Source organism: Mustelus asterias, chromosome 3 (genome assembly GCF_964213995.1).
Source record: "Mustelus asterias chromosome 3, sMusAst1.hap1.1, whole genome shotgun sequence".
Taxonomy (NCBI): Eukaryota; Metazoa; Chordata; class Chondrichthyes; order Carcharhiniformes; family Triakidae; genus Mustelus; species Mustelus asterias.
The window spans coordinates 9,419,475-9,446,034 of record NC_135803.1 but is presented as its reverse complement, the minus strand read 5'-3'; the positions used below and the strand labels follow the sequence as shown (position 1 = coordinate 9,446,034).

The 26,560-nt window shown below is 44.1% G+C and overlaps 1 protein-coding gene across 2 annotated transcripts in view; it reads left to right on the top strand.

Moving 5' to 3' along the window:
* The window catches only part of LOC144486576 (polyhomeotic-like protein 3), an 85,375-nt gene extending 59,219 nt beyond the window's left edge, over positions 1-26,156 (top strand). For both annotated transcript variants that reach the window (XM_078204639.1, XM_078204635.1), the window contains 7 exons: positions 64-220; positions 4,316-4,563; positions 9,200-9,368; positions 10,335-10,449; positions 19,346-19,496; positions 24,697-24,931; positions 25,197-26,156. In XM_078204639.1, the coding sequence (XP_078060765.1) occupies positions 64-220; positions 4,316-4,563; positions 9,200-9,368; positions 10,335-10,449; positions 19,346-19,496; positions 24,697-24,931; positions 25,197-25,351 (1,230 nt within the window). In that variant the 3' untranslated portion in view covers positions 25,352-26,156. The remainder of the gene's footprint in view (positions 1-63; positions 221-4,315; positions 4,564-9,199; positions 9,369-10,334; positions 10,450-19,345; positions 19,497-24,696; positions 24,932-25,196) is intronic.
* The last annotated feature ends 404 nt before the right edge of the window (positions 26,157-26,560 follow it).

The window sequence follows — 26,560 nt, the reverse complement described above, 5'->3', positions numbered from 1 at the left end:
AACAAAGAATGAAACATTTTCATGTTGAGCTGCGTAGTCTAACTGAATGTCATGCCTTGTCAGGTCTGCCCAGTGGAAGACACCTGTGACCAGGAAATGAGGGAAGACCAGGAAGAATGCTTTGCAGCACGCCGACCAGTTTCAACACCACCCTCTGAATCTGAATCCTCGATTTCTGCAGCACAAGGAGAAGCTCTGACAGCTGTGGACATTTGCCAAGGTTAGGTGTCTTGCAGAGGGAAGTAAAGGTGGTTTGAGAAATGAAATTAACAGGAGACTTACTGGGTGGCCCGCTAACCATTCAGCTCTGCAAATTTGGCTCGTGTAGTACATACAGACTAATGGAATGAAAGTCTTTGCTAGTTATTAGAAACCCACATTAAATGTCTCGGCATAACCTTAATACTAATTTTTCACTGAACTAACACTAATTGGTTGGTGTATGGAAGTGGAAAATTATTGCTCTTGAGAGAAAGATTTGCATTTATATCAAGCCTTCCACAAAATAAGGCTGAAGCATTTGCAACCATCTGCAAGAAAAAATGCTAAGTGGTTGATCTTTGATCTGTCTCAGTCTCCTTCTCAGATGCCAGTCTCCAGCCAATTTGATTCACTCGCCATGATATCAAGAAATGGCTGAAGGCGCTGGATACAGCAAAGGTTATAGACCCTGATAACATCCCAATTGTAGTACTGAAGACTTGTGCTCCAGAACTAACTGTGCTCCTAGCCGGGCTGTTCCAGTACAGCTACTGCTACTCACCAAGTCAGAAACTCCCATAACATTTATGGAATTATGGAATGAGCTGCCAGGGAAAGTGATTGAGCCAGGTTCAAAAGCAACATTTAAGAAGCATTTGGATAAGTACATGGATGGGAAAGGATTAGAGTGATATAGACCAAATGCGGGCAACTGGGACTAGCTGGGACGGCACTATGGTCGATATGGATCGGTTGGGCCGAAGGGCCTATTCCCATGCGGTATTGCTCTACGACTCTATAACATTTAACTTGCGTTGCCATAACCTCCAGGGCTATAGACTAAGCGTTGAAAAGTGGGATTCGTGTAGTTATATCTTTGTTGACCGGCGTGGATTTGATGGGTGTATGGCCATCTTCTGTGCTATGAACATCTATGATTGAACAGCACTGGCATCTACCCGAAAATATGGAAAATTGCCCAGTTATTTCCTATCCAGAAAAAGCAAGACAAATGCAATCCAGCCAAATTACTGGCTCATCGTTCTACTCTTAATCATGCGTAAAGTGATAGAAGGTGCCGTTGACAGTGCTATCCAATGGTACTTACTCAGTGATAACTTGCCAGCCAATGCTCAATTTGGGTTTTGCCAGATCTCATTACAACCTTGGTCCAAACATGGACAAAAGAGCTGAATTGATTTTTTTAAAATTTGATTTATTATTGTCACAGGTATTAACATACAGTGAAAAGTATTGTCTCTTGCGCACTAAATAGACAAAGCATACCGTACATAGAGAAGGAAAGGAGAGAGTGCACAATGTAGTGTTACACTCATCGCTAGGGTGCAGAGAAAGATCAACTTAATGCAAGGTAGGTCCATTCAAAAGTCTGATGGCAGCAGGAAAGAAGCTGTTCTTGAGTCGGTTGATATTTGACCTCAGACTTTTCTTTCTTTTCCCGACGGAAGAAGGTGGAAGAGAGTATGTCCAGAGGATTAGATAGGGTGGACAGTGAGAGCCTTTTTCCTCGGATGGTGATGGCTAGCACGAGGGGACATAGCTTTAAATTGAGGGGTGATAGATATAGGACAGATGTCAGAGGTAAGTTCTTTACTCAGAGAGTAGTAAGGGCGTGGAATGCCCTGCCTGCAACAGTAGTGGACTCGCCAGCATTAGGGGCATTTAAATGGTCATTGGATAAACATATGGATGATATTGGAATAGTGTAGGTTAGATGGGCTTTAGATTGGATTCACAGGTCGGCATCACATCGAGGGCCGAAGAGCCTGTACTGCGCTGTAATGTTCTAAGTTCTAAGGGTACGTGGGGCCCTTGATTATGCTGGCTGCTTTTCCAAGGCAGCGGGAAGTGTAGTCAAAGTTAGTGGATGGGAGGCTGATTTGCTTGATGGACTGGACTGAAGAGGGGGAGTGAGAGTGACTGCCCTTGACCTCAAGACAGCATTTGATTGAGTGTTGCATCAAGGAGCCCAAGCAAAACTGGAGTCACTGGGAATCAATGGGCAATTTCTCCACTGGTTGGAGTCATACTTGACACAAAGGAAGATGGTTATGGTGGTGGAGACCAATCAATTTAGACCCAGAACATCACTGCAAGAGTTCCTCAGGGTGGTGTTCTAGGCCCAACCATCTTCAGCTGCTTTATCAATGACCATCCCTCCATCATAAAGTCAGAAGTGGGGCTGTTTGCTGATGCCTTTACAGTGTTCAGTAACGCTTGCAACTCCTCTGATACTGAAGCAGTTCATGCCTGCATACAGCAAGAGCTGGACAACATTCAGGCTTGAGCTACTAAGGGTGGTACAGTGGTTAACACTGCTGCCTCATGGTGCCAGGGACCTGGGTTCGGTTCTCAGCTTGGGTCACTGTGCGGAGTTTGCACGTTCCCCCCCATGTCTGCGTGTGTTTCCTCCGGGTGCTCCGGTTTCTCCCGAAAGACGTGCTGGTAAGGTGCATCAGCTATGCTAAATTCTCCCTCAGTGTACCCAAATAGGCGGAGTGTGGCAACTAGGGGATTTTCACAATAACTTCATTGCAGTGTTAATGTAAGCCTACTGGTGACACTAGTAAAATAAACTTTAAGCTAAGTAGGAAATAACACTTGTGCCACACAAGTGCCAAGCAACCATCTCCAACAAGGGAGAATCTAACTATCTCCCCTTGATATCCATTGACATTACTATCCCTAAAACCCTCACTATCATCACCCTAGGGGTTACAATTGATCAGAAACTGAACTGATCAGCTAAATAAATACTGTGGCTACAAGAGCAGATCAGAGGCAGAGAATTCTGACAAGCAACTAACCTGACTCCCCAGGCCTATCCAGCATCTACAAAGCGCAAGTGAAAAGTGTGATGGAATACTTGCCACTTGCCTGGATGGGTGCAGCTCCAAAAACACTTGGAGTTTGACATGATCCAGATCAAAGCAGCCTGCTTGATCACCACCCCCTCCACCACCTTAATCAGTGACTGCCTCCAAGACTGTTGCACTATGGTAGCAGTGTGTGCCATTAACAAGATGCACTGCAGCAACCCAGCAAACCTCTTCAGACAGCAACTTCCAAAACCTCTTTAACGCCTAGAGGAAGAAAGGCAGCAGACAAATGGGAACACCACCACCTGCAAGCTCCTCTCCAAGCCACACTCACGATCCTGACTTGGAATTATATTGCTGTTCCTTCTTTGTCACTGGGTCAGAAATCCTTACCCTAACCCTCCCTAACAGCATTGTGGGTGCACCTAGGCACTACAGTGGTTCAAGAAAGTGACTGACCATCACCTATTAAAAGTTAATTAGCGATGGGTAACAAATGCTGCCTTTGCCAGCAACACTCACATCCGATAAACAAATTTTTAAAAGAAGTCTCGAAGTACTTAACATTCAGTTAACTGTTTTTTTAAGTGCAGAGTATAGAAAGCATAACAGCCAAATTGCGCATAGCAAGGTCCCACAAGAGGCAGTGAACTGAGGCATATTGAACTTGAAATGTTAACTCTGTCCACAGATGCACCAGACTTGCTGAGATATTCCTGCCCTTTCTGTTTTTATCATGGAGAGCTCCTCTTTTCCAGCACAGTGCCCTATTATTTTCCTTGTGATTACATTTCCTGTAGGCATTGGTCATGGTTCAGTTTGGTAGCACTCTTGCCTTGGACGCAGTGGATCATGAGTTCTAGTTCCACTACAGAGACCTGAACACAATCCAAGCTGTCACTCCGGTGCAGTGTTGAGGGCGTACTACAGTTTTGGAGCTGCTGCCTTTTCACATGAAAGCGAAGCCTCTCCTGCCCCCTCAGATGGATATATCAGAATTATTTGATGAGCAGGAGAGCTCTTGCCGTTGTCCTGGTCAAGACTTAATCCTCAATCAACACTGGTCATTAAATTGCTTTTTGTGGAAGTTTGCTGTGCAAGAATTGGCTGCCATGATTCCTACATTACAACAGTGGCTACACTTCAAAAGTATTTCTTTGGTCCTGAAGTGCTTTGGGACATCCTGAGATTGTGGAAGGAATGATATAAATGGAAACACTATTTCTTTTCCATTGAAAGAGGTTTTACTTTAGCAACATTTCTTTGTCTTACAGAACGAGCGGGACCACCTCTTGTGACCTCCGCAAGTGCTTCCGTTATCAGGTCCTCTGCAGACACACTGAGGTTCTCCAGTCCCTCATCTCTCATTATCCCACCTGCCAAACTGAAACCTAGTGGTGCAGTCTCTTCCAGCAACCTTCCTGGGACAGATAACAAGCCACCACAGGCCATTGTCAAACCGCAGATCCTGACTCACGTCATTGAAGGATTTGTTATTCAGGAGGGACTGGAGCCATTCCCTGTGAGTAGACCTCTTTTTTGTTCCGGGTCAGTTATAATATCGCTAATGATTTTCCCCCTTCATTTCATAAAGTTGCTGATTCATGAAAGGAGATTGCTGATGACCGCAAACTCAGCCCAATCTCTATAAGGAGGTATTAGGACAGGTGACCAAACGTTTGGTCAAAGAGATAGATCTTAAGGAGCATCTTTAAGATGGAGGAAAAGGTTGAGAAGCAGAGAGATTCAGAAAGAGAATTCCGGAGCTTAGGGCCGAGGCACCTGAAGATTGGCTGCCAATGCTTGAGCAATTAAACTCAAGGATGCTCAAGAGGCCAGGAAAGGAGGAATGCAGATACCTCAGAAGGTTGTAGGACTGGAGGAGTGTGGTGGACCTCTGTTGTGCCTTTGTCCCGTATGGACCACCGTTGTGTGTGCTTGTCATACCTGGACACATCCCCTTCCAGTTTGGTTCCTCCCCTCGGCACCTAGTATAAAGGTGGCTGTCTCCTCCCCCTTGTTCAGTCCAGGTTGGTTATTTGTTGGGATCTGCTCCTGATTCTGTTGTGAATAAAAGCCTACACTTGTATTGGCACATCGGTAGTCTTTCGCCTTATTGATAGCGCATCAAAGAGATTGCACAGATAGAGAGGGGCGAGACAATGGAAGGATTTGAAAATAAGAATGAAAGTTTAAAAATTTGAAACTACATACATAGGCAACCTATTGAACCATTGGAGAATACTGCCAGAACTTGTTTTATCCAACACGCAGACTGTTTAATAGCAATCATTGGACAGTGATCAGGAGCAGGAATCTTGGCTGTTAAGTTTTGTTTAGGCTCCTCCCTAGCCCTGGATGTTGATGTTTCTGTGATCCCCAGATGATATTAACTAATTTAATGTAGCGAGAGGGTCGACCATGAAAGATTTCTGGGTCTGTGCGGCTCAGCTTCAGATGAGGCAGCAAATTTAGTCAGCAAAGTTTTGATTCTATCCTGCAAGGTTGCTACAGTATATAATGCAGCTGTGACTCAGTGGTAGTTATTGGGCAGGATTTTCCAGACCCAAAACTGGTGGAGATGATTGTGACTCTCCAAATTTTCCTATCCCCCCTACGACAGTGCCTATCAGTGTTGAGATGGGAAATCCCTACCCACTAACTCTGAGCCTTAGGGCTGTGTGTTGCGTTTCCATTGCAGGGTTTGAACACACAATCCGGCCTAACTGTCTAGTGCAGCTCAAAGGAAATGCTGCACTGTTTGAGCTGCCGTCTTTCAGACGAAATGTTCAACTGCAGCCCTGTCTGTCCTCGAAGGTAGATGCAAAAGATTTTATGGCACTTATTTTGAGGAAGAGCAGGGAATATCCCCTCTGGTATTCTGGTCAGCATTTTAAAAATTCATTCTTGGGACGTGGGTGTCGCTGGCTGAGGTAACATTTATAGGCCATCCCTGAGGGCATTTAAGATTCAACCACATTGCTGTGGGTCTGGAGTTACATGTAGGCCAGACCAGGTAAGGACGGAAGATTTCCTTCCCTAACGGACATTACTGAACCAGATGGGTTTTTATAACAATTGACAATGGTTTCATGGTCATCAGTAGGCTTTTAAGTCCAGATTTTTATTGAATTCAAATGTAGCCCTCAAAATTTCACTAAAACCGTTTAATTAACCATTTATGGGATTTTGCTCTGTGTAATTTCCCGACGTTACGGTAGCGAATTCATTTCAAAATTGCTTTTTTAAGACTGGTGGATATTGCTGACAAAGCTTGTGTTTATTGACCAGCTCTCGTTACCCTGAGAAGATGGTTGTGGGCCACCTTCTGTAGATGCTTCATAAAGCTGAATGACCTACCAGACCTTGGCTCCATTCTTCCTGTAGAGCCAGTGACTGTTCTCCAGAATGTCACATAGAAACAATAGAAGTAGCATTAGGCCATTCGGCCCCCCAGCCTGCTCCGCCATTCATTTTGATCATGGCTGATCATCAATATCCTGATCCCGCCTTTCTTCCATATCCCTTGATCCCTTTAGCCCCAAGAGCTATATCTAATTTCTTCTTGAACTCACACAATGTTTTGGCCTCAACTACTTTCTGTGATAGTGAATTCTGCAGATATTCACCACTGTCTGGGTGAAGAAATTTCTCCCCACATAAAAGGTTCCCCTTATCCTCAAACTATATCCCCTAGTTCTAGACTCGCCCACCATTGGGACCATTTTTTCTGAATCTACCCTGTCTAATCCTGTTAGAATTTTATAAGTTTCTATGAGATTCCCTCTCACTCTTCTAAACTCCAATGAATACAATCCTAACCGACTTCGTCTCTCCTCATATGATGGACCTGCCATCCCAGGAATCAGCCTGGTAAACCTTCGCTGCATTCCCTCTATAGCAAGGGCATCTTTCCTCAGATATGGACACCAAAACTCACACAATGTTTTGGCCTCAACTACTTTCTGTGATAGTGAATTCTCCTCACATAAAATGCAGGGGGGGGGGGGACCAAATCTTAAGCCGAGAGTTCAGAGAATGGAGATAACAGCCCTTTCATTTAATCAGCCTACCCTATGCAAACAGTTAGAAAGAAAATTGCACCCAGTTCCTGTCTACTTTATAACAGGTGGATAGTACTTAAAGCATGTAAATTGGCAGGAATTTTCAAAAATTAAAGAATTTACAAAACCACTCATTTCAGGATTGCTTAAAAGAGATAACCATTGCATAACTGCTACACTATCATATCTTGTAACTTCATTGATTGTGACACACTTTGAGACCTCCTGAGGTGGTGACGGATGCTATACAAATTCAAGTTTCTTTCTGTGTTTTTTATGATAGACTAAATTCACATTTTATTAAAACACTTAGAATAAGAACATTTCCAATATTTATGGTAAATGTTCTTTACTTGGCCTTCAAATTATAGATCACGCAAAGTTTGGAATTAAACAAATCGGGAAGAGCATTTAGAAGTCTCCACACTACACTCAACTTTAGAGATGTGATTAATTGATGCTCGATTTTGGGACCTGAAATGAGAAATATTGGCTATTGTTACTGAAATTATATATTACAAAACTGTTTGCACTGCCTAAATAGTGAATTACAACCATTGCCTTCTGTTATTTATTGTTATGTTGTATTGAAAAAGAACAGAACGAATTCTACGCTTAATTTTTCTTCCTGACCCTGTAGACAGTAATGTGATAATAGGGTCAGAAAACTTGGCTGAGGCAAATTATCTATTTCTTTTGCTTTCGAGAGGATACAATGCCACATACAGCAGTTACTTACTATTGACTGAATAACCTTATTTTCTGCAACATTTTATTCTCTTGTCAGGAGATCATTGCAAAATTCCAGGCAGAATTTTATGACTTTTATCTCACTTTAATTAAAATTAAAAATTGATCTGACACACAATATGGGCGGGACTTTACGGCCTCGGTCGTCCTGAAACCGTAAAACCCCACCGAAGGGTGGACAATGGAAAGGTCCATTGACCTCGGGCGGGGTTTTACAGTTTCAGGACGAGCGAGGCCGTAAAGTCCCACCCATCCCAAAACCGTAAAACCCCACCCATTGAAAGGTCAATGGATCTTTCCATTGTCCGCCCTTCGCCCGCTCCGATTCCTGTGGCGGGTGGGGTGGTAAAATTCTGGCCTCTGTCTCTCAGAATTAATACTTCAAGCTTATAGATTGTTCAGAAGCTGATATCATGCAATGTGAGGAGGCCTGTAAACCTGGGTAGGAATAATGCTCTTTTAAAGGGGAACCATATTCTGTGGGATTATCTGTGTGATAAACCCGTCCACTTACAGACGGACGCCTCTTCATTGCCTCTTGCTTTATATTGGCTGGATAGGGAGAGATTAGGAACAACCACTGGAATGAATTACAGAGGAAAGATTTGCAGGGCTACGGAGAAAGAACAAAGAGTGTGGGTTTTTGGATAGCTCTTTCAAAGAACCAGCATAGGATAGAAGGGTTGAATGGCCTCCATTTGTGTTGTAAGATTGTACCATTCCAAACATTAATGAAGTTATTAGTATTGGTTCCCCATTTATTGATTTTTAATGATTGACTTTTAAGCTAATTCACAAAGGAGCAGATATTGCCATCCATAAACTGGGTTAATGTGCAGGTTTCTGAAAGGTACGAACAAAACTATTCGGCCCATCAAACTTCTTCCACCATTCAGTTAGATTGTGGCTTCTCTATATCGTGGCTCCATCTGCTCACCTTGGTTTTATAACTCCTAATTTCCTTGCCTGTCAAAAATCCATCAATCTTGGTTTTCGTATTTCGTTTGGTGCATCCCTCACTGGCTTCCTTGATTATTTTTTGAGGAGAGAGTTCCACTACCATTTATGAGAAGCTGTGCTTCCTGACATCACCCCTGCATGGCCTAGCTTTAGATTTAAGGTTATGTCCCCTTGTTCTGGACTCCCCGCCCCAGAGGGAAATGGGTCTCGCTATTTAACCTACCAGCTCCTTTAGTCACCTTAAACACAATGAGATCATCCTTTAATCTTCTACACTTGAGGGAATAAAAGTGCAGCCTATGTAACCTGACCTCATGTTTAATGTTGTTTGAGTTTCATTGAGCTGACTTTGATAACTTGACTAGAATGACCTCCCTCTGACAGGTGAGCCGCTCCTCACTGTTGACCGATCAGCCGGTCAAGCAGAAGATGCACTGCGAAGGTCCAGCTACATCCCCCACCTCTGTCCAGTCAGTTGGTGAGCTCCAGAGCAGTGCGGGCAAACAGCTCGAAGGGTCTCTTGACAGCGATTTGGATGACCTCACCGGTGAAGGTTTGTAATCCATTACATGCGGAGCAGGTGAAAAAGTGAAAAGACGCAAATCAGAATGAATGAGACCACCCGATTTTCTGTCCTGAACATGGACATTAAAATCAGGACGAGTGACTGATTATTTAACACTACATTGAATTTTGCAATACAGGAGGAAGCCATTGATATTAGCTGGTCCACAGTTATGTCCCACACAAGCCTCCTCCTGCCTTTTCTTTTAATCCAATTGACATAATCTTCTATTCCATTTTCCATCATGTGTTTATCTTGCGTCCCCTTGAATACTTCTATGCTTTCTGCCTCAACTATTCTCTGTGGTAACAACTTCTACATCCTCACTGTTCTGGGTAAACAAGGCTGTCTATTATAGGGAGATAGATTTTCAGAGCAGGATCTTGAGCCCGCACTCACTGTCCGCCTATTGCATCTCCAATTAAAATTGCGATTGGTCAGATGGAAGTGGAAAAGGAGTGGGTGAGTTCCACCCTGCTGCTTTCCCCCACACCTCACTTTTTCCTGTCCTTTGTCTGAGGCTCCCTTCATCTTGAAGAGTTGACCCAGGTAAACTGTTTGTAATTTTGAAGGTTCATATGCAAGCTAAAAATAGAGAAGTTATGAATAAGGTTGGATGGTGACACAGAACCCAAAAGCAATAATTTACCAGAAAAAGCCAATGTTCTTAAGATTTCTTATGTTATGTTCAGAGAGTGGACAAAATCCACTTTAGATTTCCCCCTCCGACAAGGACAGATCAGGAAAGTGTTGTGCCTAAAATCATGGAGCTAGGCCAGATGTGTTGGAGTCCCCTTGTGTTAGTATGGATGTTGAGCTGGAAGTGGGAACCTTGACAATGAATTTGAAGGAGGGCAAGAGGATAGCTGTCAGGCAGAAGCACTAAGAGCAGCCTGTTTTTAGATACAAGTTACCTCATGGGATGAATTTTTTCATTTCTGATTGCGATTTCAGAAGGGATGGAGGGCAGTGATCCAGACATGCTGAAGTGTGAGTTCTGTGGGAAGATGGATTATGCACACAAATTCAGAAGATCAAAGCGTTTCTGTTCTATGTCATGCGCTAAGAGGTATGAAACTCACTTTAGTATATTTGGTGTTGTTCTGTGCTGATTAAATTTTCTTTATTTTTCATGGGATGTGGGAGCCGCTGGCAAGGCTAGTGTTTATTGCCCAACCTTAATTGCCCTTGAACTGAGGCTCTCTAGGCCATTTCAGTGGGCGGTTAAGGGTCAACCACATTGCTGTGGGCTGGAGTTAAACATAGGTAAGACCAAATTAGGTAAGGATGGCTGATTAAAGGGTCTGATAGAGTTTTATGACAATTGATGATAGTTTCATGGTCACGATTACTGACACCAGTTTTCCATTCCAAATTTTGTAACTGAATTCAAATTCCTACTGCTGTGGGAATTGAACTGTTGTCCCCAGAGCATTAGCCTGGGTCCCTGTATTACTAGTCAAGTGGCATTACCACTACGCCACTATTCACCCATAAAGTCATGTTTTCAATAAATTAGTTACCTTTTCACTAAACTCAGTGATTATCTTTTCGATAATTCAGCAACTATTTAATTATAACTTGATACTGTAAATGCAGCTATTTTACAAAATATGTCCACATGTCTCCTTTATCAAAGCAATTCATGGGTTTAAAAATAACGCACTTATGAGCCTAGTCATTGTTCACAACCTTAACCTACAACTACCTAACATGTTAATTCAACATTTCCACCTGCTACATTAACACAACTGTTAACCTGTTTAAAATACCTAGTAGTGAGAGAAATGTCACATGCACACATTAAGCAATCTCTGGTAGCAATATATGTTCCTGGCTGTAATGAAGATAAAGTTATCTAATCAATCAGAAGGTCTTTCACTATTCACTGGTATGTGCGGCCTTTTCCACTTCTCTCTTTGTGTGATCAGTTCTACTTTCAGTGTTGGACATCTCCTCTGTGTTTAATCTACTGGATTCTTTTCATCCCCTTGCATTAAGATGGATTGCCTGGGATAGAAAACAGCTGGAATGGTCTCTGTCCAACAGAAATCTGATCTGCTAGTCTTGCAGACTTGAGCCAGCATTCTTAAGCGGCATTAGCTAGTAAAACACGTTGTGATCCGCTGGACAAAAACAGTAAAATGAGTTGGCAGCATAAATTGAGCAACTATGTTCGAAATGTGGGATATAGGATTTTTCAGCGGAAGGGGATTGTGTTGTCTGTTGCATTACACAATTTAAAAATACACCAAATTTTCCCCAGGGGATGTATTCTCAACAACTATAACTCATATTTACACAACACCTTCATAGCAAAATGTCTCAAGGTGTTTCACATGAACGTTATCAGACAAAATATAACACCAAACCATATTGGGACATAGTTCTGGAGAAGAGTCATATTGGACTCAAAACATTACCTCTGTTTCTCTCTTCACAGATGCCTGACCTGCTGAGTTTATCCAGCATTTTCTGTATTTATTTAGGACGTATTAGAACAGGCGACCAAAAATATAATCAAAGAGATCATTTTTAAGGAGTGTCTTAAAGGAAGAGTGGCAAAGAGGTTTAGGGAGGGAATTCCAGAGGTTGAGGCCCAGGCAGCTGTAGGCATGGCCGGCCAGTGGTGTGGCAATGGAAGTCAGGGGGATGCACAGGAAGTCAGAGTTGGGAGAGGCTTGTAAGGTTGGAGGATCACCACAAAGCTAGAAAGGAACCCACACTCTGAATAGTTCACATTTATAATATCAACTTGGAAGAGTTCCTCTGGACTTTCTCTGGAAATCAGCCAGTTTTGCCATTATTGGTTCTTTTCAGAATAAATATTTTTCATACCTAATGCAATTGGTGATGTGTTTCAGGTTACATAGAATCACAGAGAGTTCAAAGCACAGAAATAGATAACTTGGTCCAATTGGTCTATGCCAGTGTTGGTGCTCCACACAAAACTCCTGCAATCTTACTTAATCTAACCTTATTCACTTATCCTTTCTCCTTCATGTGCTTAACTAGATTCTCCTTAAAACCTTTTATTGATCTAGTGACTTGTTTTGAAAGTCATTGACTCTTTAAATGACAATCCACTTTCCATGACAAAAATGACCTGAAGTGGATTTGTGGCTTTCCCTGGTGAATCTGATTTTAAGAATGTCACGGACTGGTACAACAAACTCCCACCAGATCCACAAGATAACAGCCTGATTTTCTCGGGAGCAATGCAGATCATGCTGCACACCAAGCACTGCAGCCGCAGATCATAGACTGCTGTCTGAATAAATCAGGCTTGATCCCATTTGCATCTGTCCAGATAAACTCAACCAAGTCCAACCCCAACCTCACCTTCAAAGCCACACCGGACCCCAAACCAACCACACCACATCCCATCCGCAACCACAACCCCATCCACATCTCCATCCACAACCAGATTTCCATCCACATCCCATCCCTATCCACAACCCCATCTGCAACCACATCCCATCCACAACCACATCCACATCCCAACCCCATCCACAACCCCATCCATAACCACATCCTCAACCATATCCCCATCTGCAACCACATCCAATCCCATTCCCAACCACATCTGCATCCCAACCACATCCGCATCCCCATCCCCATCCAGCACATCCACATCCCATCCCATTCCCAACCACATCCATATCCCAGCCACATCCGCATCCCCATCCCCAACCCCATCCATCGCATCCCCATCCCAACCACATCCCATCCCATTCCCATCCACATCCGCAACCCCATCCCCATCCACAATCCCATCTGCCTCTACATCCCATCCGCAACCCCATCCCTATCCACAATCCTAACCATAACCACATCCACAACCACATCCCCATCCACAACCCCATCCACAACCACATTCCCATCCACATCCCCATCCGTAGCCACATCCCCATCCATAACCATATCCACAACCACATCCCATCCGCATCTACATCCCCATCTGCAACCACATCCTATCCCATTCCCAACCACAACCGCATCCCAACCACATCTGCATCCCCATCCCCAACCCCATCCACCATATCCCCATCCCCAACTACATCCCATCCCATTCCTAACCACATCCACATCCGCATCCCCAACCCCATCCACCACATCCCCATCCCCAACCACATACATCCACATCCCCATCCCCAACCACAGTCTCAACCGCAACCACATCCCTAAACCCAATACAAACATATCAACATCTCAAACCCTAGCCTCAAATCCAAATGCATGCCCATCTTCCACTTGCAATGCAAACTCAACCTCAACACCATCCATAGCCCAACCCCAAATAACAACCACATCCCCAAACCCATCCCTTTATTAATGAAACATACTGATTCTTGAGCATATATATGTTTATAAATGTGCTGGTTTGGCAACATTTCTATGGATTACCTGTCAGCAGATTGCACACCTACAATTAGGTGTAGACCAGTATTGAATTCTAAAATGTTGATTTCACATAATTATGCAGTTTAGAAAGTCTTCATTTGGCCCATTGTGTTTCTGCTAGCTCTTTGCAAGTGCTATGCAATGAGCTCCAGACCCCTGCACTTTGCCCATTGTCTTGCAAATTGTTCCTTTTAAAGTGTATGTCCAGTTTTCTTTTGAAAGTTTTACTGAAACTACATCCATCACCCTTCCAGGCAGAGCATTCAATATCTCAACAATAAGGATGATTTATCTCCACGCTCTTTGTTTTGCCTACTATGTTAAAACTGTGACCTCTGGTTACTATTTCTCATGTCAGTGGGAACATTTTTTTCCCTTTGTACACTTATCAAAACCTCATATCATTTTGAGAAATTGTATTAAATCTGTCCTTAAGTTTCTTTGTTCCAAGAAAAACAGACCCAGTTTCTTATAAAACGATTGTACCAAAACCATATCGGTTTCAACAACAATGTGACACCAGCATAGTTGACATGGAGAATAGTTACAGAGAATGCTGGCGTTACCCATCAAGTGAATGATGAGCCTCTGGACTCCGCCCTACTAGACCTCTGGAAGATATAGAGACAGGCGGGAACATCAGGCAGGGTTGTCAGAGGCCACCTGCAGATTAGACCAAAGGCTGGAGTCTATCCGCGTTCTGTCTGCTGTTGTGGCTGCAGCACGTGAGCACATTGAAGCCTCCATGGGAAGAGTGGGGGCACCTTGGAGACCCAGGTCCAGCACTTTCTCCTGAATTTGCGCTAGAACCTGCCCACCATCGTTCTTGCCATGGATGCATTTCAGCAGTGGCTAAGTGAGAGGTAACTGGACACCTCAACCTGCCTCCACGTGCCTCTTCTCGAGGAGTCAAGGAGGGGCCATCAAGCACCCACAAGGAAGAGGTACACCAGCCAGGTACTCTGGGGCACCCATCCAGGAGACTCCAAGCGTGCCCTGCTGTGCTCCACCTCTCCTCTGCCAGTGACCCCATCAACTCCAACAGTCTAGGTCGGGGAGAGGTCATCTTCACCTGAGAATAACTTGAGCAGGTTGGAGTCTTCAAGGTCTCGGGCCACCAGAGGATGTCCACTACAGTCATTCCAGACATCAGGATATAGCAGTCATTGAGGTACCTCCACCTCACCTGTGGATGCTGCACCTCAAGTAGTAGTAGGGTTTGAAAAATTAAAAAGTATTGAATTTGCCCTGGTGGTGTAGGTGCTCGCTTATTGTATATAGGTGTCACATTTGTAAATATATGTTGCATTTATCCATCTCCAAGGCTTCCATTTTTATTCAATTTGTTTCAACATTTCATGGTCATTTAGGGGTCCCGAAAGTTGTCTTCCAATGTAGTCCCATCAGGAACTTCAATTGCTTCAGTTCTCCCGCATTTTCAGCAGAGTGAGTCAGCTATAATTCCAAATCAGCAACATCAGGCAATGCCCATCATTTGTTACTGTGCTGCCTGGCCAGTACCTCTGACCACCCAAGTCCTGCTTCCCTCTCACCACTCTTCGCTTGCCATGCCTCCCAATCTGAGCCTTGGCACAGTTTGTGCTACCGGCACCCAATATGTTTCAGTGGCTGGAAAAAAGGAAATTGAAAATAGCATCCATTGACCTCCATGTCTTGGACGAAATGAAGCTCACCAAGCTCACTCTACTTATATGCCGTTGTAAAATAGAACCGCGAGCAGAAAATTTAATTTGGAGGGGGGAATGTGATTCTGGCAAGTTGGTCTTTTAATGAGCACTCATGACTTACTAATGAATGCAAATGGGGGGCTCCCAACATTACTCGATAAGGATCCCTGTCCCCACCCATCCTTTACCTCCTCAGGAGAACAAAATTCCAAACTCTTTTCCTGCTATCAGGAGACCAATTTTTAGATTCACACTGAATTATGTGCCTCTGCCCAACACAATTCCCACTGCTGGTAGGAGCGGAAGATTCTGTCCATCATCTCCAACAGTGCAGCATTCCCTCAATACTGCATTGGTTGTGTCAGTCTAGGTCATGTGTTCATGTCCCTGGAGTGGGTCTTGAACATGCACACTGACTGAGAGGCAAGAGTGCTACCAAACTCAATCCCAGTTGGGCTCTGCATAATTGGTAAATGCATTCATTAAAATGAGAGGGAAAGGGAGTAGTGCTGCTATGGCACTGTCTTCCCATTCCCTGCCCCTCCCCACCCCCTAAGCGGCATCAGTGAACAGTGAGTTTGTGTGATTGATTCACCAAATTTCCACAGTAATATATTTGCACAAAGAGAAGATATTTTCAAATGTTTCTCAGCAGAAGGCCATAGCACAACTTACCAGGCACGTGTGTCGCCACTGTTTTATTTTCAAAGTGGTGATATGCAAAGTCACTCTGACTAGGTGTATGGGAACATGAAGAAAAATACAGCATTGAAATAGACCCTTTGTCGCCATTTTGGATGCTGAACTGCCTGTTGTGTCATTGCAACTTTTAGTGCTTTATCATAATGACTAACTGTGAGGCAGACTGCAAGAGTTAAGCAAATTTTCAAGAGTTATTTATATGCAGCTTATTATCCCGGACAAAGGAAAATAGTTCCTCATTTGGCATTGCTGATTGCTCCCAGGCATGATATGCTGTTTCCAAAGTTGTGCATGACATCTCCAAGCTGACCCAGAACTGTCAGCTTTAGTAGTTCCCCATCCAAGACATTGCCAGAAGATGTGATGAAAGTGATCTGTATCAGATTGGCAGATCTGCCAAGCCTTCTCATATGCACAAAACCTTGAAAACCATCCAGCCATTTCGTTTGAAGCTCTCAGGGGGAAAAATCAATAGGGTTCAAAGTAAATGGTGATGGCATTCTTTCCATTTGGCAACTAAGCTCAGAGTGTACAGTCAGACAGTGGGAACAATCCCGATGTGTACATTACAGGTCGCTGTTATTAACTCACTGCCAAGTCAAACTAGATTGTCCTGTATAAATACCATCACAAACTGAACTAAACTAAACACAATGATTTGAAATATGGGCCGCCACATGTACTGAGGCATGCCTTGGAATTTTAGAGTCATTGCAAAGCTGTTTGCTGACTGTTAAACAAGAGTTATATTTTCAATAAAGTTTATCACAGCTTGCCAACTCCAAACTTGCAGCACTGTATCACATTAAGAAGGCTCAAACATTGCTGCGACCTTTGCATTCAATTGATACAAGTCTGTGAAACTAATGAGTTCCTTGAAAATATGGAACTGCGTTTAGCACAATGCCAAACAAAATCCCCATAAACTCACTATGGGGCAGGCATGGAGTACTTAACAATGTCAAAATGTGTGAGTGTGTGATTTAGGGAAGATGTAATCAATATCAGTTAACAGTGCTCTCAAGATCTCCAGGTTCCTCCAGTTACTCCCTCACTCCCTTTGTCCCACAATTGATGACCATTCTTCCAGCAGCCTGAGTTCTCAAGCTCTAGAATCCCTCACTAAACCAACTTTTCACCCCTACTCCATTAAAACACACCTTAAAATCTAAATCTTTGACCAAGCTTTTACTTACCTGTCCTAATATCTTCGTAGGTCAAAACAGAAAATTTGGAAACACTCAGCAGGTCAGATAGTATCTGTGGAGAAATGAACAAAGTTAATGAGCAGAATTTAATGCCCACCCAGAAGTGAGTTTTGAAGGCAGGGGGCATTTAATCAGCTGGGAGGGTGCCGAGTGGGGACCCCACCACCTTCTCAACTCCACTGGATGAAGTCAGGCAGGAAGGCTCTGGATGGCATTCCTGCCTGGATGCTAATTGAGGCTCTTAAGTGGGGAATTAATGTCTACTCAAGTAGCGATGGTGGGATGAGGCCCTTTTCAACCTGTGGGCAGGGGACTCGCCATGCGGGGAGCCTGAGAAACAGACACAGTTGAGTTTGCTTCACGGCTTCTGGGGGAATCACACGTTTAAAGACATTGAATGAAGGACCAGCATTGGGAAAGGGGTAAGGACACACTGAAAGTAATGCCTCACTTCTCCTACTCCACAGTCCCCAACCCACTCTCACTTATCTTTGCCCCGAGTGTCCTATGGTACTGGACCTCCGGTGGATGCATTACTAGCAGTTGATACTGCTCCCAGTGGTGTTAATGGGTGATGAATTACTGCTGGCCTCTGATTGGCTGGCAGCTCTTTGGGGGGAGGTGATATTCTGCCCACTGGTGTCCTTGATCCTGGGGAATGCCACAGTTGGTCATTTGAGACTCTGATAGACACTTAATATGGCGCACATTCCCCACTGGAGGTGCACATGGGTTTTTGCCAGTTTTCCAGCTAGCCATTGCCTGGATTAAATTCCACACATTTCAGCTTTCTGACCTATCATCAGACTATATTAGCATGTTCTCTGGTTTGTCATCAGAATGTGTCTGCTAATGCTCCTGTGAAGTAAACACAGTAAGAAGTTTAACAACACCAGGTTAAAGTCCAACAGGTTTATTTGGTAGCAAAAGCCCCATCTCCACACCTGTGAAGTAAGTCAGGACATTTTACTGCATTACAGGCACTATGTAAATGCAAGTTCTTATTCTGATTGTCAGCTGGAAGTGCTGGCGCAGAATGGTAGATTTGCAAGCTTCCTCTGGGGGTATAAAACTAACATTACAGATTAGAAGCCCCAAAACTTAAAGTTGGACAGTCTCTGTAACGAGCAGCCGGTTTGCAACACCAGTTTTACACCCAGGCAGCATCTTCAAAATCCAACAAATGTGTGCTACCTTAAACAGTGCAAGGATCTCTGAAAGAATCATAAAATGTAGTTGCTGGGGTTGTCCCTCTGCACTTTTTAAACAGGGTTGTAATTTTGGGTTGTAGTATTTGCAGTTCTCCAATCTTCTAGTCCTACACTCATATCTAAGGACAATAGGAAGATTGTAACTGATCCTGTACAATTTTCACCCTTGATTTCCTCAGCAATCTAGGATGCATCCCAACTGAACTGGGTGACCTTTCAACTTTGAGCACAGCCAACCTAATAAGTACCTCCTCTACCTATTTTTATCCGTTCCAATTTCTCTATTACTTTTCCTTTACTGTGACATTGACAACACCGTCTTATTTAGTGAAGACAGATGCAATGTACGTCTTTTGGTACCGTCTGTGTTCTAAGGAGAATGACCACAGCTTCTACAGTCTCTCCATGCCACTGAAGTCCCTCATCCCTGGTACCTTCCTAATAAACCCCCTGCACCCTCGATAAAGCCTTGGCATCTTTCTTATGGAGAGGTGCCCAGAATTGGACAGTACTCCTCACCCATGTTTTATAAAAGTTCATCATAACTTCCTTCTTTTCTCTTATACTCAGTGCCTTTGTTTGCGAAGCCATGGATCACTTATACACTTTATTATCATCCTTCTCAACTTGTCCTGCCACTTCCAAAGATTTTGTATACGCCCCCAGATCTCTCTCTGTTCTTACACTCCCTCGAGGAGAATGTGTTGTCTTCCTCAGCTGAAGAGTTCTCGATTTTTGCTGCTCATTTCCAGGTACAATGTTGGTTGCAGTAAACGGATGGGGCTTTTTAAATCAGACAAGAGCACACGGTGGACCAAAAAAACAGAGCCCCATGGATTCAGCCGACGAGGGAGGAGGCCCAATATAATTGAAGGAGCATCAGGCGAACACTTTATGAGACAGGTATGAGGGTTATGAAAGTAAGGCTTTTAGACTCGTGGTATGATCGTTACATTTTGAGGTTAGTTCATGTTGATCTCTAGATTCCTGGGTCCAGAGGGACTGTGCTCACCAGGATGCATGTTCTGTTTAGCAAACACTTCCCTTAAAAGTTAGGAAATGCAGCTCTCCCACAGGTTGCTTCCATTTTTGTGTTTCAGCTAGTCTTGATAACGTGATTCAGTACATGTACCAGCGTGTCCATTATGCCAATAAAAAAGCCTTTACCCATTTTGGTTGGCAATTGAAAATAATACCTGCTCCTTTTGTTCAAAAGAATCAAATTATCAATCATTTTCTCCCTGTCTTCTTCTTAACAGTAGCTCTATTGCATTCAAAAGTCCCATCTAGCTGACTTTTATTGATGCGAACATATTTTGGAAAATGCGTTGAACTTTCTGAGGGAGAATATAATCTTTCAAGTGATAACTTTTTCATGAAAATAAATAAACACAGCTAATATAGATGATTGTTGATCATATTCTAACATTAATCTTCTTTCAGTAACTCAGTTAAGGTAAATGATCATTTCCTCATTGTTATCTCTTGGGGGAAACCTGCAAGGGGGCATAAGTTCAAGATAAGGGTGGAAAGGTTCAGTGGAGATGTGCGGGGGAATTTTTTTGCACAGAGGGTGGTGGGGGCCTGGAATGCACTGCCAAGTGAGGTGGTTGAGGCAGATACGTTAATATCATTTAAGACTTATCTTGATAGGCATATGAACCAATGGAGAATAGAGGGATAGAAGCAGTTGGTCTAGATGGAACAACGTTATCGACACAGGCTTGGAGGGCCATAGGGTCTGTTCCTGTGTTGTACTGTTCGTTGTTCTTTGCTTGGTGTAGAATGTTGCGTTCTTAACCAGTTGATCCTGGATTGTCACAGTGAAGATTGTATTGTTGGAGGAAGGGTGAAGTTTACGTGTACAAATTGACCAAACGTTGTGTTCATATTGTCTAACAGCATTTGGTGAGATGTGAAAGAAAGACTTGGAACCTTTTCACGAGACCTGCAGAACTACATACAACGGGCTCAATTCACCTGAATCGGATCGATGTGCCCACACTTGTGGGAAAACTGGAGTGTTTCCTGCTGGTGATAGCTGTGGAGGAGCAGAGGGATCTAGGTGTATGTGTGCATAGATCCCTGAAAGTTGGGAATCAAGTAGATAAGGTTGTTAAGAAGGCATATGGTGTCTTGGCGTTTATTGGTAGGGGGATTGAATTTAGGAGTCGTAGCGTTATGTTGCAACTGTACACAACTCTGGTGCGGCCGCACTTGGAGTACTGTGTGCAGTTCTGGTCCCCACATTACAGGAAGGATGTGGAGGCTTTGGAGAGGGTGCAGAGGAGGTTTACCAGGATGTTGCCTGGTATGGAGGGGAGATCCTATGAGGAGAGGCTGAGGGATTTGGGATTGTTTTCGCTGGAAAGGCGGCGGCTAAGAGGGGATCTTATTGAAACATATAAGATGATTAGAGGTTTAGATAGGGTGGATAGTGATAGCCTTTTTCCTCTGATGGAGAAATCCAGCACGAGGGGGCATGGCTTTAAATTGAGGGGGGGTAGTTATAGAACCGATGTCAGGGGTAGGTTCTTTACCCAGAGGGTGGTGAGGGATTGGAATGCCCTGCCAGCATCAGTAGTAAATGCGCCTAGTTTGGGGGCGTTTAAGAGATCCGTAGATAGGTTCATGGACGAAAAGAAATTGGTTTAGGTTGGAGGGTCACAGTTTTTTTTTTTTTAACTGGTCGGTGCAACATCGTGGGCCGAAGGGCCTGTTCTGCGCTGTAATGTTCTATGTTCTATGACTGTGAGGTGTGATTCACCCACATTAACCATTTAACTTTATGCAGAGCATGAAACAGCCCCACATTTGAATATGGGACAAGGTGCAGCAAGGTAAAGAGGAGGACCATGATGGTGAAAAGTTGTACCACTCGTAACAGAGCAAAAAAGGAGAGGATATGTGGTAGAGTCATTGAATGAGCTAAAGTTTCATCTCTGACTCCTGCCTTCTTGGACATTTTAACAATTCCATTTCAGCAAATCAGATCAGTTCCTAACACACCCAGCTGAGGGAGCATGGTGATAGGGTTAGATGAGGAGGATGGAAGGAGGCTTGTGTGCAGCATAAACACCAACAGAGAATAGTTGCGCAAAATGGCCTTTCCCATTGCTGTCTCTTCTATGTGTTATGAAAGCTCACCTGTTCATCTCTTGAAGCATTGGATAAAAGAAAAGCTACTAAGATTAGGGTGCCACGCTGGCACAGTGGTTAGCACTGCTGCCTTACAGCACCAGGGACCTGGGTTCGATTCCAGCCTCGGGTCACTGTCTGTGTGGAGTTTGCACATTCTCCCCATGTCTGCGTGGCTTTCTGCCGGGTGCTCCGGTTTCCTCACACAGTCCAAAGATGTGCGGCTTAGGTTGATTGGCCATGCTAAATTGACCCTAGTGTCAGGGGATTAATAGGGTAAATATGTGGGGTTACGGGAATAGGGCCTGGGCGGGATTGTGGTTGCTGCAGACTCGATGGGCCGAATGGCCTCCTCCTGCACTGTAGGGATTCTATGATTGCTCCTGGCATGCTAAATTGAATCTCGAGCTGACTGTGAAGCAGTATTGATAATGGTGTTGGAAAAACCTATAATCCAACAAAGCACAGTTATATAATGCCGCTGACATAATCAAATGTCTCAAGCTGCTTTACTGGCACAACATCAACAAAATTTTACACTTGAGCTACATCAGGAGATGTGAGAGCAAGTGATCAAAAACCTGGTCAAAGAGGCTGAGTTTTAAGAAGCGGCTTAAAACGGACCTTAAAACGATCACTATTACTAAAGAGGTAGTGCTGGGTAGGCTAATGGGACTAAAGGTAGACAAGTCCCCTGGTCCGGATGGAATCCATCCCAGGGTACTAAAAGAAACAGCAGAGGCAATAGCAAATGCATTAGTTGTAATCTATCAAAATTCACTGGACTCTGGGGAGTTGCCAGCTGATTGGAAAACAGCTAATGTAACGCCACTGTTTAAAAAAGGAGGCAGACAAAAGGCAGGTAATTACAGGCTGGTTAGCTTAACATCCGTAGTTGGGAAAATGCTGGAATCTATCATAAAGGAAGAAATAGCAGGACACCTGGATAAGAGTGGTTCAATCAAGCAGACGCAGCATGGATTCAGGAAGGGAAAGTCATGTCTGACAAATTTACTGGAGTTTTTTGAGGAGGTGACGAGTGCAGTTGACAGGGGGGAACACCTGTATTGTATTTGGATTTCATTAAGGCTTTCGATAAGGTGCCTCACAAAAGGTTACTGCAAAAGATAAAGGTGCACGGAATTGGGGGTAAAGTGTTAGCGTGGATTGAAGTTTGGCTATCTAACAGAAAACAGAGTAGGTATAAATGGATGCTTTTCTAGTTGGCAATCCGTGACTAGTGGCGTGCCGCAGGGATCGGTGCTGTGCCCTCAACTATTTACCATATACATAGATGATCTGGAGGAGGGGACCGAGTGTAGGGTAACAAAGTTTGCGGATGACACTAAGATGGGTGGGAAAACAAATTGCGTGGAAGACACAGAGAGTCTGCAGAGAGATTTGGATAGGTTAAGTGAGTGGGCGAGGATCTGGCAGATGGAGTATAACGTTGGTAAGTGTGAGGTTATCCACTTTGGAGGGAATAATAGGAAAAGGGACTATTATTTAAACGGTGAAAAATTACAACATGCTACTGTGCAGAGGGACCTGGGGGTCCTTGTGCATGAATCACAAAAACACAGTTTGCAGGTGCAGCAGGTGGTCTTTATCGCGAGAGGGATGGAATATAGAAGCAGGGAGGTCATGCTGCAACTGTACAAGGTGCTGGTGAGGCCGCACCTAGAGTACTGTGTACAATTTTGGTCCCCTTATTTATGAAAGGATGTATTGGCTTTGGAAGGGGTGCAGAGAAGGTTCACTAGGTTGATTCCGGAGATGAGGGGTTTGGCTTATGAGGAGAGATTGAGCAGACTGGGACTGTACTCTTTGGAGTTTAGAAGGTTGAGGGGAGATCTTATAGAGACATATAAGATAATGAAGGGGCTAGATAGGGTAGAAACATCGAGATTGTTTCCACTTACAATGGAAACAAGAACTAGGGGGCATAGCCTCAAAATACGGGGGAGTCAATTTAGAACAGAGTTGAGGAGGAACTTCTTCTCCGAGAGGGGAGTGAATCTTTGGAATTCTCTGCCCAATGAAGCGGTAGAGGCTACCTCATTAAATGTGTTTAAGTCACAGATAGATAGGTTTTTAGCCAATCAGGGAATTAAGGGTTATGGGGAGCGGGCGGGTAAGTGGAACTGAACCCACTATCAGATCAGCCATGATCTTATTGAATGGCGGAGCAGGCTTGAGGGGCCAGTTGGCCTACTCCTGCTTCTATTTCTTATTAAAGGGGAGAGAGAGGTGGAGAAATAGAGAGGTTCAGAGGGAATTCCAAACAGCGAAGGCATGGTTGCTAATGGTAGAGCAATTAAAATCAAATAATGCACAAGGGTCCAGAATTGAAGGAACACCGAGACCTTGAAAGATTAAAAAACTGGAGGAGGTTCCAAAGGTTTTAAAGGGCGAGACCATGACTGATTTTAAAAAGGAGTGTGAGAATTTTAAAATTGAGTGGGAGCTTAGGGAGGCAGTGGTGTCGTGGTATTGTCGCTGGACTAGTCATCCAGAGACCCAGGGCAATGTTCTGAGGACCCGAGTTTGAATCCCACCGTGGCAGATGGTGAAATTTGAATTCAATCAAAATCTGGAATTTAAAAAAGTCTAATGATGATCATGAAACCATTGTCGATTGTCGTAAAAACTCATCTGGTTCACTGATGTCCTTTAGAGAAGGAAATCTGCCATCCTTACATGTGACTCCAGACCAACAGCAATGTGGTTGACACTTAAATGCCCTCAGGGATGGGCAATAAATGTTGGCCCAGCCAGAGACACCCACATCCCATGAATGACTAAATAAGACTAAAATAAGGTAGCGCACACATGCACACGTTTAAAGGTACTGGAAGAAACCAAATTGCTGACATCCATGATAGTCCAATAGTGCAGTTGTATTGTACAGCGCCTTTGTATCATTTGAAAATCTGAAAATGACCTAATTATTAACCCCTTCTAGATTCCTGTCAGTTTCACTCCTGTAGAAGAGGCCACAACAACCTCCAACCCACCACTTCCTGAAGAAACTGTTACTGTCGCCATGACGACACGCCGTCGGCAGAACGAGCGGGAACGCGAGCGGGAGATGCGAGAACTGAGGATGAGGGAGGTGGCAGACTGCGGCGAAACATTACACGTTGACCCAACAATGTGGACAGTTGACCATGTGTGGGAATTCATACACTCACTGCCAGGTGAGTGCCCCACTCAGTCACTGTATCTGCCTACCTGTCAGCTTGTTTAAGTGGGAGTGTGTTGGGGTTGGGGTGGGAGGTGAGGGGTTCCATGGTTACTGTCCATTACCTGCTGGAGAACTGTGCAATAGCCCCAGCTTCTTACATTCTTATCTATTTTTTCTTGGTGTTCTCCAATGGTTTTGGTACTTGCCTTTCATCTTAATTCAAAATGAAAACATCTTCAATTATATTGATGTCCATTTTGTGTGGTTTTCATACGCAGGTTGCAAAGACATTGCCGATGAATTCCGATCCCAGGAGATTGATGGCCAAGCCCTGCTCTTGCTAAAGGAGGATCATCTAATGAGTGCTATGAACATCAAGCTGGGCCCAGCACTCAAAATCTGTGCTCGGATCAACATGCTGAAGGAATCGTAACCTTCTCCATCTTCAGAAGAAAGGTTGCTAAATTCTTCCACTTTGCTGATCACTGATTTAAAAGAGCATGCATCTGACCACATGCCAAGGTGTCGCAGTTGATATATCGCCAGGACCTTGTGTGGACCAGTTGTTATGAGAGCAAGGAATCAGCGTAACGTAACCTGAGGATCTTGGTCTTCAGATAGAAGAAATCTTTACTGAACTGACCGGCTTTCTGAAATTTGCCAATGACAGGCCTTTGCCAAAAACTGTAACTTGCCAATATGACTCTTTCAGCTTCCCATCGCAGATCCTCCACTTGTCAGTGATCATGATGCATCCTTGTTAAATTTGTTGATTTACACCCTCCTTATGTTATGACTATTTCGACCATTTTCGGGATATTGGTGTCACTGGTTAGTTTATTGTTACTTATCATTTATTACCGAATCCTATTGTCCCTTAAGAAGGTTGTGGCGCGGCTTCCTCTCGAACCACTGCAGACCATGTGATGTACGTACAGTGACAGTGTTGTTCGGCAGAATTTGTCCCAGCGACGATGAAGGCCAACAGTGATATTTCCATACCGGAGTGGTGCTTGGCTTGGAGCAGAACACGAAGTGTTAATATGTATCGGCTGTCCTAGTCTTTGTAGGTGATGGAGGCCACAGGTTTGGAAGATGCTATCGAAGAAGGCTTACTGTGTTAAGAACATAAGAACATAAGAAATAGGAGCAGGAGTAGGCCATCTAGCCCCTCGAGCCTGCCCCGCCATTCAATAAGATCATGGCTGATCTGACGTGGATCAGTACCACTTACCCGCCTGATCCCCATAACCCTTAATTCCCTTACCGATCAGGAATCCATCCATCCGCGCTTTAAACATATTCAGCGAGGTAGCCTCCACCACCTCAGTGGGCAGAGAATTCCAGAGATTCACCACCCTCTGGGAGAAGAAGTTCCTCCTCAACTCTGTCTTAAACCGACCCCCCTTTATTTTGAGGCTGTGTCCTCTAGTTTTAACTTCCTTACTAAGTGGAAAGAATCTCTCCGCCTCCACCCTATCCAGCCCCCGCATTATCTTATAAGTCTCCATAAGATCCCCCCTCATCCTTCTAAACTCCAACGAGTACAAACCCAATCTCCTCAGCCTCTCCTCATAATCCAAACCCCTCATCTCCGGTATCAACCTGGTGAACCTTCTCTGCACTCCCTCCAATGCCAATA